The sequence below is a fragment of the Phyllostomus hastatus genome, unplaced genomic scaffold, assembly GCF_019186645.2.
Source record: "Phyllostomus hastatus isolate PE091 unplaced genomic scaffold, TTU_PhHast_1.1 phas_contig_40, whole genome shotgun sequence".
NCBI lineage: Eukaryota > Metazoa > Chordata > Mammalia > Chiroptera > Phyllostomidae > Phyllostomus > Phyllostomus hastatus.
Genome location: NW_025333872.1, coordinates 86,212,684 through 86,231,315, shown reverse-complemented (window position 1 = coordinate 86,231,315; position 18,632 = coordinate 86,212,684). Strand labels below are relative to the sequence as shown.

The following is an 18,632-nucleotide window of genomic DNA, read 5'->3' as shown; positions in this document are numbered from 1 at the left end:
GGTTTACAGCTAATTTGATTTTATTGTGAGTTAAAAATATTTTAAATATTTATATGTATTAATAGTAAATTATCTATACTATATTTAACCCCTTTTTCATTTTCATTTATTGGAAATATCTCTTATTATAAACTAATACATGTTTATTGTAGAAAAATAAAAAACTACAAATCAGTAAAAAGAAAATAAAAATTACCCACAATCCCACTATTCAGTGATAACATTAACATTTTAATTTTCATCTTTCCAGTTTATTCCCTATACACTTAATTGTTGTTTACTAATAAAAATAAGATTAGTAAGAGCATCATCATTATGTAACCTTTTCTAACTAGGCATGCAGTAGTACATACTCAAATATTTATTGAGCTGAATGAATAAATCAAACTTCCTTTAATGTAAAGTTATTTCAGAAAGGAGCATTAATATATAATTCCATTTTAATTTCAAGTATTGTTAAAGTCTACTCTATAAACAAGAAATATGACCAAAATCACACTTTCTTCTGTCTGGATCAGCAGACACTACTTGTGGAAACCAGAATTCTCAGTTACTTCCAGACCTATCAGGCTCTCCATACGTTTGATGAAATTTAGTCTTGTTTTCAATATGTAAGCACTGTGAGTTTTTCCTTAAAAGCTACTACTAAGTTACCTTTACCTAATACTTCAAATCAGAAAAGTAATCTATTTTAAGACTTCACATTTAGAGTTTAAAAATGGTCAAGTGTGTTAACATTTAAAAATATACCTTTGTCTTTCTCCTGTACATGTGTCAACAACCTTGTGCTTAGAGAACATAATATTTTAAGGTGTCTTGGAATGCACTGGAGTAGAAGGGTGTTTTTTACTTTCTTACACAGTCGTCATGTTAGACACGATCCTACAGTTCTACCCAAGTAGCTGTAGAAATAAACGATATTCTTTAATCTATTCCATGTATTCTTTTTGCATGTGCATACAGATTTTCACTTATATATGTGTATAAATATTTTTTAAATTATTTTACTGTTGTTCAATGACAGTTGTCTGCATTTTCCCCTCACCACCATGTATTCCTTTATTAAAAACATACAACTGTAACAATCTCCATTTAGTTGACATTTTAGAATTCTTAGATTCATTCAAAAATGAAAGGCAAAGGCTTCCACGGCGTTACAGTCAGTCAGACCTGCAGCGCCAGTGTGGCCCCAGAGCATACGCACCGCTAGGAGACACGATCACGGGCTGCAGAAGCCTCTGCTCCCCTCCCGGGGGAAGGTTCAGGGCAATGACGAGCACCGTTCCTAACGTGGTGCCAACCCACAAGCACGGGGAAGGAGACGAGTCTGCCTTTCGCGTGAACGTTTCGCAGAAATGAAGAGCAGAGATGGCTTCTCGAGTTTCTTTGTCAATGCTGGTTACGCTCGAACTCCGGGATCGGCTGAAGGAATTGTCTTTTACATCTAAAATGATTTGAAATGTGAGATTGCTTGTTATAGAATATCACTTTTTTTTTGTTTGGTATACATTTAGCTAAACAATCTGCAAAAAGACAATATCTGTAACATTTAATTTTAATCTTTTAATTGGAAAAGCAATGTACTTTCACGCTAATACTTCTTCCTTCGCTTAATTACAAAATGTAAATGGACAAATCCACTACTCATAACTGAGCTCGCATCCCAGTGAGTCTTCGGAAGTGTGATCTTTAGGTTTTCAGTGCGGCACTGTGTTGGCGTACTGGCTGCTTTTCTAATCTTAGCTCTTACACCTTCTCTTCCCATGGTGTTCTTTCCTCCTTTGGTCACACGATTTCATAATCAGGTAGAACTAAAAAAGTGTGGGTATTTTCTGTTTTCTTCATTTAAAAATGCATTTAGAAGTACTCTGATTCTACCTTCAAATTTATTGTATGATGCATGCACCTTTTCCCCCAGATCTGCCCGGATGAAAGCCTTTGACCTATAAAAACTTAGCTTTCATTTTTCTTGAATGCCATTTTAACTGCACTCCACAGTCATCTGAGGTATTTGTCACCACAATGTGTAACTTGTATTAGGTATGCTCCCTGTTCCCAGCTGTGTCTGCAATGACAGGGACACTTGTAAATTATACTGGTAAACCCTCAGTAGCTTTCAGCTACCGTCTTTGCGGCCAATTTCAAGTCTGCCTCAAGCCCTGCCCTTTTATCTCTTGGAATTGCATTTCGAAATGTTTATGGGCAATTTTGCTGTTATGTCTCACTGTGCAAAATCGAAACACGTCATTTCCCCAAGGCTCTAAGTTCTTCTGATAGTACTTTTTATATCAATGACACACCAGTCCTCCTAGGAACAACACTAAACGAGTCACAGTTTTGGTTCTCCCCTTTCCCTATACATCTACACCGATGGGCTGCCACGTCCTAAACTGTTTTGCCCATGGTCTCTTTCTTTCCTTTCTTTCTTTTCTTTCCCTTCCTCCCTTCCTTCCTTCCCTTCCATAGCCAATCAAGTCCCGGACCCCAAATTCAGGCCTCCATTATCACTCATACAGACGACCGCACATACCCAAGTAACTTCCCCACCTTCGCTGTCAGTGTTACAGCACAACTCAAATAATATAATGTACAGTTACCATTCTATTATTTCTATTTTAAAAACCCTCAGTGGTTCCTCTCTACTGTTCAGGCCTATAATCTTATTCGTTTTTAAGGCTCTCTACAGAGTATCTGTCTTCCAATGCTGCCCTGCTTCAGTTCACTGCGGGAAAGAAACCCAGCCAGCCGGTGTTCTCCCAACACACCCTGCACGTACGTGCTTTTGGACTTTCGCTTGTGATTGGAGCCCTCGCCTCACCATTTTCTCGACCTATCAAGATTGTGCTTAGTGTCCATCTCAAGTACTGTCTTCTTTATTAAGTTTATCCCGATTCTCAAAACTGTCCAGTTTTTCTTCTGAATCTCAGTGTCTTTTTAAATTTTTTAATTTAATTTTTAAACATATTTTATTGATTATGCTATTACAGCTGTCCCATTGCCCCCCTTCATTCCTCTCCACCCTGCACACCCTCTCCTGCCCACATTCCCCCCCTTTACTTCATGTCCATGTATCATAAGTTCTTTAGCTTCTACATTTCCCATACTATCTTGCCCTTGTTATCTCTTCCATGGCATTGATAGTTCTAAATGTTATATATAGAACATGGCTTTCGTTCTATAACTACTTCTAACTTGTCTTAGACTCTAAAGTGATATTGTTTCCTAAGAGCTATAATATTTTGATGCCCTGAATATGAAAATATTAAATAAATACTTGCTGAACACAGATCTAAAGTTGAAAGTATTTATACCAATGCATTTCTGCTGCACCAATGAGATATATTACAATTTCTACAAGCTTCTACTGTTCACACGTAAAAAACCATTCCTCAAATCACATGCTTCCAATGCTATTGTGAAATAAATGACTTCATAACATCATGAAAAAAAAGCATGTTAAAATTCTAAGTATTTTATTAAATAAAAAGGATATAACTGAATTCTACTTATGCCCCCCAAAGCTTTTTATAATCAAATTTAGATTATCGATTGAAAAACATATCCACAAATAATTATATACAATGTTGATTATAGCTAGCCTCTGAAAACAGTAAAGCTACTAATTTTGTAACAGCATGAGACATTTCTATAGTTTCTAAAAATGCCTCTTTTTTTGGCCTGAGATGGTACTTCCTGTTACAGATTATTCCACAGTAGTAAAGAACTACTTAATGTAAGTGAAACAACTTGCCATAGCAAAAGCTTATCACTGAGAGTTTGTGATATGATACTCATTTAAAATATTAACTCTTTGTAGTTCCCAGTTATTTTAATAACTTTTAAATTTATTTTGTAATAAAAATATTTTTGTTACCTTAATAAAACATACATATACAAAATAATGAACATATATTTTCAGTTGTGATCTAGTGATAAAAATGGAAATCAATGATATAAGAAAATTTAATATAAATTTCACTGTAAATTAATCTATGTGAACACTCTTACTGATAATTATTAAAATTACAATAGATGATTCACAACCATCTATAGTGTAGATGTTAATTCATAGGCCAAATAAATGTTTTAATTAGCTAATTTAACCATATAAAATTCATAAACTACAAATGGATGCTTATTATATGGCTTCCCTTTAAAAATTAGATTACCAAAGAAATTCCTAAAGCTATTATCAAATGGAAAAATGAAGTGAACCAGAATCAACTTTGAACTTACAGACTGCTTATTTTATCTGCCTAGAACCGTTTTAAAACAAGTTAGAATCTCTAACAGTTCATGAATTACAACTTCCCCTGACAGCTATTAAGTTATATGCTGTGGCTTAAATTTTAGAAATCGGGCAAGATAAACACATGGACTCAAAATTTTAATTTTAGTAATAACAGCAGAAATGAAAATAGCAAGGTCTACCAGGTGTTATATACTGTAGTAACAGTTATCATTTTATTGAACCTACATAACAGTTATCATTTTATTGAATCCACAAAACAACCCTGAAAAGTATTATTGTCACAATTTAACAAATAATAAAACAGAGGCTCAGACAGGTTAAATGACTTGCTCGGGATACAAAGCTAGTTAATGGAAGAGTTAGGATTTGTGCCCATGTCCAAGTCTAAAACTTTCTATGAGACAAAACAAGGGTTACTCATATCATCAACAGTGTGAGTGGAGGATTTTGGTTATTATTGAGTATTACTAAGTTCGGTCTTCAGACACAAACACATGCATGCACACACACAAAAAACACCTCCACGAGTGGTCTTTCCAGCAGATCGAAACTCGGCTAAAATTTGTCATTAATGCCTCAACCCACTGCTAGCTGATACAATGGTGTCATAAAATCATTGCTCTCGTGTGACTCTCTGGATGCCCAGAACATTCTACTTGTACATAGCCTCCTGTCCTCCTCACAAAGAGCCTAACACAAAAAAGATCTGAATCCCCAAATCAAAACATGATGCGAACAGGTGTATTTGGTCAGACTAAAAACTAGGACAAAAAACTAATTCACATCTAAGTCTGTAACAGTTCAATGTCCTGCCTCCTGTGGCAGACACTTGAAGAGTGACATTAGAAGTCTCACAGTATCACCCATAGCTCCTGCATTTTGGGCCACGGAATCTGGAAAGGCAAGATTAGAGTGAAAGTGTACTGTTGCACAATTTCCCTGTAAGCAAAAGTGGTTTCCACTCACAGAAGCTTTCAGAGCTGTGGGACAGTCTAACGGCCTCACCTGCTTCAGCAGTATCTCACAGTTTGATCCTATCAATATAGCTGCTTTTCACCATTAACTCCCCAGTTAACAATGACCGGCTAAGAATCTTTATCAAAAAATAGTTCAGCAGCACAACGACTTGAAGGCAAACTACTTAGACAACATGGAGACTGTTTCCAGGCACATATCAATCAAAACTGTAGTCGGCTTAGGGAATTTACATAGCACATACGCTAAAACATAATCTAAAGATGATCTATAAAAGCACTGAGTATGTACTTTGATTAAATTATTTATATAACTTAAAACTGAGTGTTCTTCTAAAAATGACTATTTTTACTAATTTTATAAGCATTTGTTCTGGCTGGTGTGGCTCAGTGGATTGAATGCTAACCTGTGAGCCAAAGGGTCGCCTGTTCAGTTCCCAGGCAGGGCACGTGCCAGGTCTCCAGCAGGGGGAGCTCAACCGGCAACCACAACCACACATGGATGTTTCCCTCTCTTTCTTCCTCCCTTCCCCTTCCTAAAAATAAATAAAATCTTAAAGAAAAAGTATTTGTACATGTGTTTTCTCCCTTTTTAAGATACTAAAAGATATAAAACCATTTTAACTAGTAGTATTTCATGTTATTAAAATTTTAGGCCTCTGAGAATCTCATGAATACTCTGGATCCTGTTGTTGGAAAAAGATGTGTATTGTAAGCTTCAGGTACAATTGGGTTCAAAATACATCTTTCATTTTCACAGTGAAGGAACTATAGTTCTCAAAACATGTTATCGTGTGTTCTAGGATTAATTCATGTTCCCTAAACACCAGTGTTACTACAGATTTCTACTAGATTGTTTTTCCTATGTTCAGGGATGGAACCCTTTATTAATGCCAGCAGAAGATATTATGCCTACTCACTCATGATCACATGCTTTCTATCAGTATAACCGATGGAAGACTATGATTTAGGAACGCTAAAGTCAGTATGGTGAAACTGACCAACACTTAACTTTGTATTATGCATAAAAAGAGAGTTAAGGAATCTAGAGAACAGTGGGAAGACGAGATGGGTAAGCAAATGCTAGGGAGAAAATCTAGTTATTTCTAAGACAAAGATGTGTAAAATCATCTTTACAGTCATACTTCTTGTTCAATTAAAGGCAATAAAAATTTCAGAGATAAAAATGTGTTTAAAAAGAAGCTATGCTTTAAATATTTATTACATAAAATCTTTTTATCTTTATTGAAATCTCATTTGTCCCTTGCTGGTGTATCAGGGAGACGTTTTTAAGCTGCATGTAAAGCAAAAGAAATGTGTGAATACATTCACTCTATTTTCCTAATAATGGACTAGTTGCACAGAAGGGGCTAAATAAAAAGAAGTATTCCTCAACTTATTATCAACAGAAAGTAATGATTCTTTGATATGAATTATTATAATATAAAACACTAGTAATTTATTTTGAAAATATTAAATTCTTATAAAGTAAATTTATAAATTGTAGAGTTCAGAAGTTTGCAGATGGGTAAATGTGATATAACAACTTTTAACAGAAATTAACCTGAAATTGCACAAATCTTAATCTTATACTAATTTTGTTTAGATATAAGTTTGAGAGAGCTGAGGAAATGTATTATTTTGATTTGCTTAATTTTATAAATATCTTTCATAATTTACAGGTGACATTCTAAAGGCTATTAATTCTTAAAATCTTAGTCATTTTAGACTTGATTTCTGATGAAAATCTAGTCTATGCTAATTTTAAATCTTCTGATTTCCTTGTCTTCCCATTAAAGGGAGCTTAACTGGTATGGATTTTCATTTACTTTACTTACCTAAGTCAGGCTTTAGGTCAGTAGGCAAGCTTAACTTCCTTGACATCTTTGCTGAAAAATAAAATGCATTTTTAAACTTCTGAACAATCTTTGATTCATACTTATTAACACCAACTGCTCTTGAAGACAGAGGCGAATGTGTATTACTAAATCTAGATGCCAAGGTAATTGAAATGATTAATGATATGGGTGGAAAATAAATCCTACTTTCAACTTTTTAGTAAGTATGTACTTACTTGCTGTGATATCTTTTTGTGGTTGAAGCTCTTACTTCAACAAGGAAGCCTTTTATATACTCTGTTAACTATTTCTTAGGCTCAAAGGAAAGTGTAAGGCTTCCCTAAGAGAAGCAAGGTCATTTCTCAGAAGAAAGATGTGGCAGGTGAGGACTGCGAGGCAACAGACTGCGTTCGGGTAAGTAATACAATAAAACCGTTCCAGCCCCTCATCTTCATAGCTAGTGACTTCATTATTTGTAAGTTAATCTCTAGAATGTAGGACAAATCTGTATCTACAATCAAATTTAGATATTTGATTACATCATAAAATCATTTAGCTCAACTACTACTTGATGTAAGTTAACACGTTTCTACGTTTCCGTGAAAACCCAAAAACAAAGCCATGCTCAATTTAAAATTACAATATTTACAAAAATGTAAACTATAGGATTTTGATTTTTTTTACTTAGAATTATAATAAAAAAACCCATGTATAAACTTATTGGAATTCACTTTCATCCTCAAAATCAGTTATTGCCTTCTTCTAGGAAGTGATTTACAGTTAGGAGTTGTTTAACTCTATCTGTTAGATTAGTGTCTGTACATGCAAATAGAATAGTGCTTCCTACGTGAAATTTTGAAAAAGCATTTGTTAACACATGAGTGCATGTGTCAGGATAAATTCTGCACCGTGAGAAGGTATTTAAAGCACAGACCCTGCTAGTCCATAAAGGCGCCATGTAAACAAAGAGAAACCCAATCATAGCAGGCAACTTCCACATCTAAAAAAACGACAGACCCAGTGTCAGAAAAGAGGCATTAGGCAAACTGTGAAGAGGTGGGGGGAAGTCAGGTTTTCATTTCTAAGCTTCACTATTAAAAAGAAAAAATAACGGGTCAAAATGGGTCAAATATATGAATCAGTCTTTTTCCCATTTTCATTCTGACTTAATCAATCTCATTTAAAAAGTAAAATGTAATATAAAACTAGAATAGCCAAATGAAATCTATGGTTAATTGATCTCATATAAATGGTTGTTATTGTATGTAATAGTCAATTCTATTAAAATTAGAATACATTATATGCTCAAACTATATTCTAAAATACAACATTAACATTTCTGAAAGAATTCAGAGATTTTCAGCAAATATCATAGGTACAATGGACATATTCTGATAATATCTTTACAATGTACATGTTATGTGATATAAAAAAATCAGCCTGGTACAGTCTGAAGATACTTTTAGAATCAGATGATGTGATTGCCTCTCTCCACCCGATCATGCTGTTATGATCCAGTTATTCCAAGTCTTGGGGACCAGTGTTTATCAAACTTGAATGTGTGCATCAATCAGCTGAGGATCCAGCTAAATCAGATGCTGATTCAGTACCCCTGGGCTAGTGCCTGGGACTCTGCGCTTCTAACACACTCCCAGAGGATGCTGATGCTGTCTGTGGCCCACATGCAGAGCAGCGAGCTCCTTAAACTACAGCACCTTCAGACAGAAACCAATACTAACTCACCAACCCAGTATGTATATACATTAAGTCCACAACAAACGTTTACAAACTTCAGTAACTAGTTTATACAATGTAGAAGTGTAAAGTGTAGTGACTAGGACTGAATTTGGAATCAGATCAAAGCTGAGTAGGAGAAACTATGGGACAAAGTTTAAGAGCCAAGACATTCTGTCAGCATGTCACACAAAGGGGTTCTTTTAGCAGTGCCAGCCTAGGAACTTCCAGGCTTACTTCTTGTACCTTACTAGGCCACTGCAGAACTGCCTAAAGCTAAAGCTATAAATGTTTGCAGACTGAGGAAGAGAGAGATGGTAACTTTATGAGCTGCAGGGTACTTCAGAGCAGGTATGAAACTGGGTGACAGGAAACGGCGAGTTCAGAATGCCCAAGGAGTCTGCGTACTTTTGACACCATAGGCTTCACATGGAAAACACATCGTGACAGGAAGGTCTTCAGAAGATCCTCAGAATTTTTTCCCAATGCTTCATTGACATTTTATGTTTTTTTCCCACTAGCGTATTTTATGATAAGTCTTATTACAAAACTAGACATTAATGCAGGGAGATAAACTATGTCTTTTTTTAAGCTGCAGAAACTTTACAGTCTAAAGTGGGGCAGTCTCCATTTGAGTGAAGGACACATTCAGAAGTGAGCTTTCCTTACGTGGGCCTTTGAACATATCTTGGGATTAAGAAGACACTGAAAGATTCCAACCAAAAATAAATTGTATGTAAATTAGAAGATGTAACAGTGGTTTGTGAAGGTAAAAAATAATTATGTATAACTGTGGAACTAACAAAGTTTGAAAAATTGAATAAAGTTAACATGTTTCTCAATAGATATAACTATACAAACTGGATTGACAAAAAGAAAAACTTGCTAATAACGTTAAATAAAAGCAAGACTGTTATTAAGGAATTATACTTCCAATAATAATGTTCTCAGTCCTAAGAAATCTGTTAAGTGACATCTTTCAAATATTCATGTTACATTCCATTCAAAATATAGGAAAAAATGAAAGGTAGTTATTATATTTAACAATGAAATATAACTTCAGGATCAAAAAATCTGACAGAGAAATTATTCCAAAAATTTAATTATGTACTAAATTGTTTTCATGAAAGTTTTATGTAACTAAATTCTGTAAGTTCTAAACTGTATATAGGAAAGTCCCTTCTAACTTTTTACATTATATAACAGTAAAGTAACTTCTAAAGTATTACTAAGATAAAATATATTACAAAGAAAATTTGTTGAGAAAGTGTTATGCTACTGTGCTAGTACATAATTAATTAAAGTGATTTAACTATTACCAACTGAACCCACAAAGAGGTAAATAATTGATTTTCCATATATGAAGAGCCCTTTGCCCAAGAATAAACCACTTTATTTTCAAAGAGACCAGAGGTGCCAAGTCAGCCAACGTTAATATGACGAAACAGGGTTCAATTTACAACATGCAGACAACATGGACACTATTAACACTTCTAAGAATTTTTATAATTTAATTTTACTATATAGTAAACTTTGTCAGTTGAGACAAAAAGTAAGCCAATTCCAGCTGTCTAGAAATTCATCCAATTTCATATAATTCAAAGAATGTGGTGGGAATTTGGGGGGAAATAAATAATAACAGTATAGCAAAATTTTGGATCGACACCAAAGATTAAATTTGTTCTCTTTTCAAATATACTGTTTCTCAAGCCTTTGAAATTTTTCAGAGAATTTTCAAATTTTTATGAGCAAAAACACTAATTGTGTTCTCAAAGTTTAATTATATATTTCATCTGCCATTTCTGAACTTTGTTAACCTTAGAGTAATTCATTTCAAAGCTTTTCATAAAAACAAAAGGATTAATATAAAGTACTCTCCATTGCTCATTTTTACTTGGTGGGGGGAAGGGGCGATCCTAGAAAATCCCCATTTAACTCAAGGACAGTGCAGATTACAGACTAAAAGAGTTAATCTTTTGGAGAAGCACTTTCTTGGAAATTTAGGATCTTGATAATAGAAGGAAGATGAAATAAGGTAGAAGAAAATATAAATAAAACTCTAAAGGAAAAAATAAATTTCAAACACAGGAGTATAAAGTTGTACTACTTATGGCATAAATTGAACCCTGCTTTAACGTAAGCAAAAATAAAAATTAATAGAACAATTCACACTGTAAGTCAGAGGAAGAACTGCAACTCCAATTTTACTGATTTTTAATAATTATTTCCCAATGAGTTCAGAAGAAACACAGCCCAAGAGATTGTTTAGCATAGGAATAACAAATTAATATATATAAATGCAATGCATCAGATAATTTTTTGGTATTGAGTTAGCATTGCATATAGCAAGGATTAGAAACAAAATAGAAATTTCTATTTCCTACCTATATCACTGGCTACCATCTTGGAAAACTTTCTGCTTTTGGTCTTCACTGAAAACAACATTTTGATATAAAATGTCAAAATCTATTCAAAGTAAACTAAATGAATTAAACATAATTAAAAGAAACACTTTAAAATAAAGATACTATACCCTTTTCTATAAAATTATTCATTTTTTGTTCATCATCTGAATTATGTGGTGATGAAGAACCTACACAAATGAAGACAATGGAACAGGCAAACAGTCAGTCACAAACACAGAGTTGTCACAGGGATCAGCACAAACAAAATAATCTGGTACCTTCTGAAACAAGAGCCCATACCTCTGGCCACAAGTAAATACAGTTAACAAGAATTCTTATAGTACCACAGTAAGAACAGCAGTCAGTAGTGCATTATGTTTCATGGCAGAACAACCCCTAGTACACATAAATATTAACTCTAAAATGTTTTTTATAAGTTACAACCACTGGGCAAAATTTTGGTAGATATTATATGTTAGAGAACAGATAGAGAAAAATATAATGAGAGGTTAACAGTTTCTGAAGAAAAAAGGTAAAATTTCTTGGTATTAGTTAACTGAATAAGGTTTATCTAGCAGAACTAAGAATCCTATACAAGGGCTATACTGGTAAAATTTATTTTAGTGTCAGCTTTCAAGATAGAAACTTCAAAATAATATACAAATTCTATTACCTTAGAGGCCTTTAAAATACTGAGGTTAATGCTTACAGTTTTAGCTATATTCAAATATTTATTTAAGTTTATAAGGTAAGAAATGTTAAATTTTACTTTGGTTATGACTACTAATTATTTTTATACTTATAATTTTATTTGTCATTTTCTTTGAAAAGGTGTTTCTAATTTTTCATAGTATTTCATTTTAACATCTTTTATTAAATAGTATTTTAATTGATTTTTATTAGAATTAAACTATTTTTTATAATACAGTTAAAATGGTATCTCATCCATTAAATGTTTCAATCTCAACTGTACATAAATCACTTCTTCTTTGAATTCTCCTAACACATTATCTGTATACTTCTCTTACGATGTTAATCACTTAATCCCTTATATTTTAAGTTTACAAACATCTGACCTTTCCCACTGGACTGAACTTCTGAAAAGCTGGCCACCAACTGGTTTATCTTTGCATCACCTTTGCACTCAGTGCAATGCTGTGCCTGCAGAAATCACTGAATAAACATCTGCCAAAAGAATCAAGTTTTCTACTACCGGCCAATCTCAAACATAATGGGCAGTAGAAAAGATTTTTCTGGTTTTTTTTTCTTCCTTTTTTATCCCAGTGAAAGCACTGAACCATAACGAGGTCAAAATGTGACCTCCCTTTGTGCCACAAAACTGGACTTGCTTTCTTTGGCAGGTAGACAATATCCTTGAGGTGTCTCTTCACAGACCAAGCAGGACTTGCCAGCATGAGCAGGGTCCAACTACTTTATAACAGTCTTAAAAGATTACTCTTTAAAACTAAGTAATTTTTGTTAAACAGCATTTATAGTTCCTCATAAATCCTACATAAAAAATCACGTAAGTAACATTAAGCTCAATAACACTTTAAGGACTAGACATAGTTTACTTGTTTTTCATATAAATATAACTCACATTTACATAAGGTAATGGATCCTGGCTGGTGTAGCTCAGTGGATTGAGCAGAGGCCTGAGAACCAGAGGGTCGCCAGTTTGTTTCCCAGCCGGGTCACGTGCCTGGGTTGCAGGCCAGGTCCCCAGTAGGGGGCTCATGAGAGGCAACCACACACTGTTGTTTCTTTCCCTCTCTTTCTCCCTCCCTTCCCCTTCTCTAAAAATAAATAAAATATTAAAAAAATAAATAATGGTTATGATAAGATACTATATATTTTAAAATACCACTGTTCCCTTTGATAGTCAATATAGCCACACGAATTTACAAAATTTATTAATATGTTTTATTTCATAAATTTGAAAGTAGAGTAGCAATATAACATACCTAAACACAAGTATAAAATTATAAATATTTTTAGCATTTACTACCTAAAATAAATGACATAAGCCATAACTGTAAAGTTAAAAAGCTGATTTATAGATTGTTTTCCCCCTAACTGAACATGTCTACCACTGCTTATCATAATTATATGATAGCCCATGAAAAAGTTCCAAAAATGCTTTCAGCCCTGGCCGGGTGACTCAGGGACTCGGAGCACCGTCCCAGGTACCCAAAGGCTGTGGGCTTCCATTACCCGTCAGGGCACATGTCTAGTTCCTGGGTCAGTCCCTGTCAGGGCACATACAGGAGGCAGCTGATCGATGCTTCTCTCCCACATCAATGTGTCTCTCCTTCCCTCTCTCTCCCCCTTCCTCTCTTCTAAAATCAATACAGGATATCTTCAGTTGAGGATGAAAAACTGTTTTCAGCATGCCCTATTTGAATATATTTACCAAATTACTGATTAAATAAACATAGAAAATATCTACAGCTTTTTGTTTTTTTCTAGGGTACATAGCAACTCATGAAGGCACCATTTATGTCATGGTATGTGTGGCTTTTTCAATTTGAAATGACCTAACACATGTTTTTATCACTTTAGCATAAACACACACACATGCACACACACATTTTGAATGCAGTGCTAAAAAAATTTCCAACATTACTAAAGTGCTCAGTGAAGCAATGTGAATTTTTTAAAAAAATAAAGATCAAACAGAGATGGAAGGAATAATTTTCTGTTAATTTGGAATGGCAGAACTAATTTTATATTTCTGAGACTGATTTATTTAAAAATAAATGGGAATGATAAAATATTTTTAATAGAACTTTAATACTGATTAAACTGTTGAGATCACAAATCTTATGAGATTTAAGACCTTTTTAGAAAAGTTTCTCTTCCTTTATATGTATTAGTTTGAGTAAATACATTGATTTTGATAAAAAGCATATTCATTTCTAAAATATTGGTCCTCTTCTTAGTATTTATGAGGAACGCACTGCAATGTCCAATGGATTGTTATATATTTCCTCTTCTCTAATTGATACCAATAGTTTTCTACTAACCATACTGGCATTAGTAATCTAAAATGGACCATTTAACTATTTATTTACCTTATTTATTTTCCACGGCATTGTAGAACATATGGCTTGTAATTTAATTACTGCTTTCTATGGTTTTAATTACATGATCCCCCTGTGGCTCTTCACATTCACCTCAGGCGCACCCCACCCAGTTTTCTTTCTGACCACCCTAAATTAGTAAAATTTACATGTGTTGGAGAAAGTAATAATAAATTATTCTTTTAATTCTGTATTAGAATGCTAATAGAAACGAAGGCAAAAAGTTACAAATATACGAATAGTAAGACAACTGGCCCATGACAGGCAGCAAAAACTACTGTTAACTATTTAAAAACAGACAAGCGGTCAAGGACACAAGCTGTAACAATGTAGTGTCAAAGAGGTTCCAGAATTCCACTCTACAGCTCCTACTGCATGTCTTAGCAGTTCCGTATGCCTGACATCTATCTCTTGCTACATAAAACATGTTTCAGGCACAAGTGCTATTTATTAAAGTCTAATTTGGTTTTTGTAAAAGTAGCCTTCCCTGATATGCAGGAATACATACAAGTCTTCAGAGAATGCTTGTATCTTTCAGAACATAATCAAGAACTAAGGTAAATAAACTAAGAGTTTTCTATATACAGGTAAGAATTTTGGACTTCTCAATGCTATCTGAGGTCATATAAATTTCTCTATGTTAAAAGTACACTGTCTTTTCATATGGACCAAAGAGTACAAAGTATTTGAAAATGTTGAACAATGTTTGGATTTCTCTGGTATGAAAAAGAGAATTTGGAGATTTTTAATCTTATGCACTTTTTATATTTATATACTTATATTTAAATATACTTATATACTTATCTATAATTACCTTTTGCTGGGTTATTCCAAATTGCTAGATATAAACACCTATTGAAAGTTTGGCTTAAGACAAAAAGGAGTATTAATTTACTTGGCCTCAAAGTTGTTAAAATACTTTTGATGGTTGTTTAGTATATTAAAGGATCATGTTTCATGTCCAAATTATCCAATTTGTTTATAGCCCTATGATGACAACTGCATTCGCATGGCCTTGAGTGAAGGTGAAAAGAACGGAACGGTACCGTATGTAATCAAAGGAAGAGCAGCCATAATTTAAAAATATTATAATTCTAAATTCCAAATTCAGAAATAACTCTGGTCCTGTAAGATTGGAAATATAACTGCCTGCTCCATATTATTCATTCAGACTTTATTCTACCAATGCTCAGACGTAATATTGGGTGCTAATTATGTGACTCCTATAGCTCAATGTTTTATTAGTTTGATGTGTGAATTTAAATATGAAATTTAAAGATTAAGGAAACCAGAAGGTGGATGTATTTTAAAAAATGGTTAACTTGTATAAAATTACAGGAAAATGTAATTTTAAAAAGAAAATACAGCAAAAGCTTTTACAATCCCGTATGTAATGAAATGCTACACTAAAATATTAGGGAGTAAAGTAGAATGGACTTCTCAATATTTTCCATTCTTAAAACGCTTCCTGATGTGGCAGGACCAGCTAAGGGTCAGGGTCTGTCTAAGAACAACGTTACCTTATGCTAAGGACAACCTTTTCAGTAGAAAGTTGATGAAAATTCCCAGTCAGAATGATTTAATAAATGTGGTAATTAAAATTATGAAGTCAACTTTATTAAAGATTAGCAAGCTTTCAATCCACTGGAAAAAAAAAATCAATTCAGGATCCACTTATAGAGACTCAAAAGCTACTCAAGTTCCTTTAAAATATTTATATATATATATATATATATAAATAGGTAACATAAAGACCAATATATAAATAACAGAAGGACAACTGCTTTAATATAGCTATAAAATTATACTAGATATTACACTGATCACAAAACAAGAACAAATATAGTCTAGAATTATTCTGTCAAGCCACCATTAGAAGACAAATGTTAAAAATCTTTCACACTTAAATGGGTATTATGCAAGGGTTAGAGTACTACTCTACCAAGTGAGGACAGGCATGCCTACCGCAAAGACAAGACTAGAGATAACTAAACCACTTGATCCGATGGTAAGAAGTAAAATATAGATTCCCTAAAAAGTATAACTATTAAAAGACTAAGTAAATAGTTATATGACTCTTAACAGGTAATAGCTATAGATTTTTATCTAGGGCATTTTTTTTTTCACTAAATGAGAAAGCAAAAAAAATACAGTTATGACTTTAAGAATAAATATGTGACACTGAAGTTCCTTGCAGGTGTATTTTAAATGCTCATCTATAAAAAAAGGAATACTAAAACTCTGTGCCGGTTTTCGTAGGATTATACTTATTAATGAAACAAACAACAAATTACCAGAAGTTGGAGACTTGCAGCGGTCCTCTGGGACTACGGTCCCCTCGCTGATATCACACAGACCTGCTAAGAAAACAAAAACGGAAACCAAATTACACCACACATTTATATAAACACAGTTTCACCTCCTATTTGTAGTACACGTTTAATGGTAGTCCATTAAAAAAAATCCAGAAGATTAAAATGCACCTGACATTGGTACTATGCGCCTTTGTTTTGAGATAGGAACATAAAAAAAAATTGATCAAAACACCTCAAACTAATATGGCAGTCATTAATTAAGAAACAGAATTTTCAAGAAATAATTGCTTTTCTTCAAGGAAAACTAGATATAATGCAAAACTTTGTTTAAAATCAGTAATTTGAGGGGCCCATGATCTATTTATTATTGGACTCCTCTTGGGGAGAATAAATATTGGTAGTAAGTTTGGTGATTGTTACATCACAGAGACCTTCAGCTCAAAGTGATTTCCCGTATGTGTGTCTCAAATATCTCTCTTACATATTTTTCAATAATTGAAAAATATTTTGTACCCCCAATCTGTAATTTTAAAATATTGCGCATTACTTATCTTACAAGGCTATACTTCTTAAAAACTATCCAATCACATTTTTTAAAGTTCTAGATAAACTCTTTCTACAGATTTTTGTGAATTATATAAAACTAATCTATTTGATAATATGGCCTAAATTCATAGGAGAAAACACAGCAAGATATTTTATGCTATAGACAAGAATTTAAAAGACATAGCAAATGTAAACAATTAGTATGAATATGAATTTGCCTGGTGATTTAAATAAAAATAATTATTGCAAATTCTTTAAAAATTACAAAAAACACGCCAAAAGTTTGGCGCAGTTGGGCAACAGACAAGGGGCCACGCGTCTGGGCTTCTGAAACGGCCAGGTGTCACGCAGACCTGTGACTTTCAACCCTTCTCAGCTCATGGCACACATAAACTGATTAGTAAAATTCTGCGGCACACCACGACACATATTTTTTGCTGATCTGACAAAAATAGGTATAATTTGGATTCATTCACACTGGATGGCTCTTGTGTTGGCTATTGTCATTTTTGAATTTGATAATCTAAGGAAGTCAGTGCCCCTGACTAAATAGTCAGCTACTGCACCTTTCAAAAATTCCTGCAGCACACCGACTGAAAATCACTGGCACAGACATATGTGCATGTATGTGCGTTTCTGCTGTTCCATTCATTTGGTAAAAGATACGATGTCACAGTGTCTACAGTCACCAAGAAAGCTCTCACAGTAATACTTTCAAGAGAACACTGAGCACTGAACTGGGTTTATAAGAAGTGTTTTCTATTTTGAAATATACACCATTTGTCTTCATTGGATAGAAAGTTTTTGAATAACAGTTTTCAACATTCATCAAACTAGTGTCTCTGTAAAAAAAACAACTAGTTTTTATAGTTTTAAAATGATAGATCAATTATAAGTATGCATTTAATCCTTGACAAGATATTTGTTTGTACAAATGATAACAGGTCTTTAAATGGTAGCGATATGTGGTAATAACCCAAACAACCTAAGTAGTTGTCGATGGATGCATGGACCAAGGAAATGTGGTGTGTGCCTACACATACACACACACAATGAAATATTACTAACAGGAGTGCAATGTTGCCATTTGCAACTGCATGGATTGACCTCAAGGTAAATGAAAGAAGAGCAAGATAAAATACCTTATGATCTCACTTACATGTGAACCTAAAAAACTAAAACAGAACAAAACAGAAACAAAAACAAGCTGACAGATACTGAAAATAGAGCTGTGGTCACCAGAGGTGAGGGATATGGGGATGGGACAAATGGGTGAATGGGGTCAAAAGATACACACAGTTATAAAGTAAGTCATGGAGATGTATTGTATAGCAGGGTGACTACAGTTAATAATACTGTTTTGCATATCTGAAAGTTGCTCAGAGAGTAGATCTTAAAAATTCACAAGGAAAATAATTTGTAACTATAAGATGACTGATGTTAACTAGACTCACTGTGGTGATCACTCACAATGTATACAAATAA

At 33.6% G+C, this 18,632-nt stretch overlaps 1 protein-coding gene across 6 annotated transcripts in view; it reads right to left on the bottom strand.

The window, feature by feature from the left end:
• STXBP5 (syntaxin binding protein 5) overlaps positions 1-18,632 on the bottom strand; it is a 129,464-nt gene that overhangs the window by 17,346 nt on the left and 93,486 nt on the right. The window contains exons 19-23 of one of the 6 annotated variants that reach the window (XM_045842600.1): positions 16,581-16,646; positions 11,332-11,391; positions 11,183-11,230; positions 7,065-7,115; positions 1,205-1,444 (exon numbers count right to left, since the gene is read on the bottom strand). In XM_045842600.1, coding sequence (XP_045698556.1) covers positions 1,205-1,444; positions 7,065-7,115; positions 11,183-11,230; positions 11,332-11,391; positions 16,581-16,646 — 465 coding nt within the window. The remainder of the gene's footprint in view (positions 1-1,204; positions 1,445-7,064; positions 7,116-11,182; positions 11,231-11,331; positions 11,392-16,580; positions 16,647-18,632) is intronic. The other 5 variants (XM_045842601.1, XM_045842602.1, XM_045842604.1 and 2 more) reach the window with 5 other exon arrangements.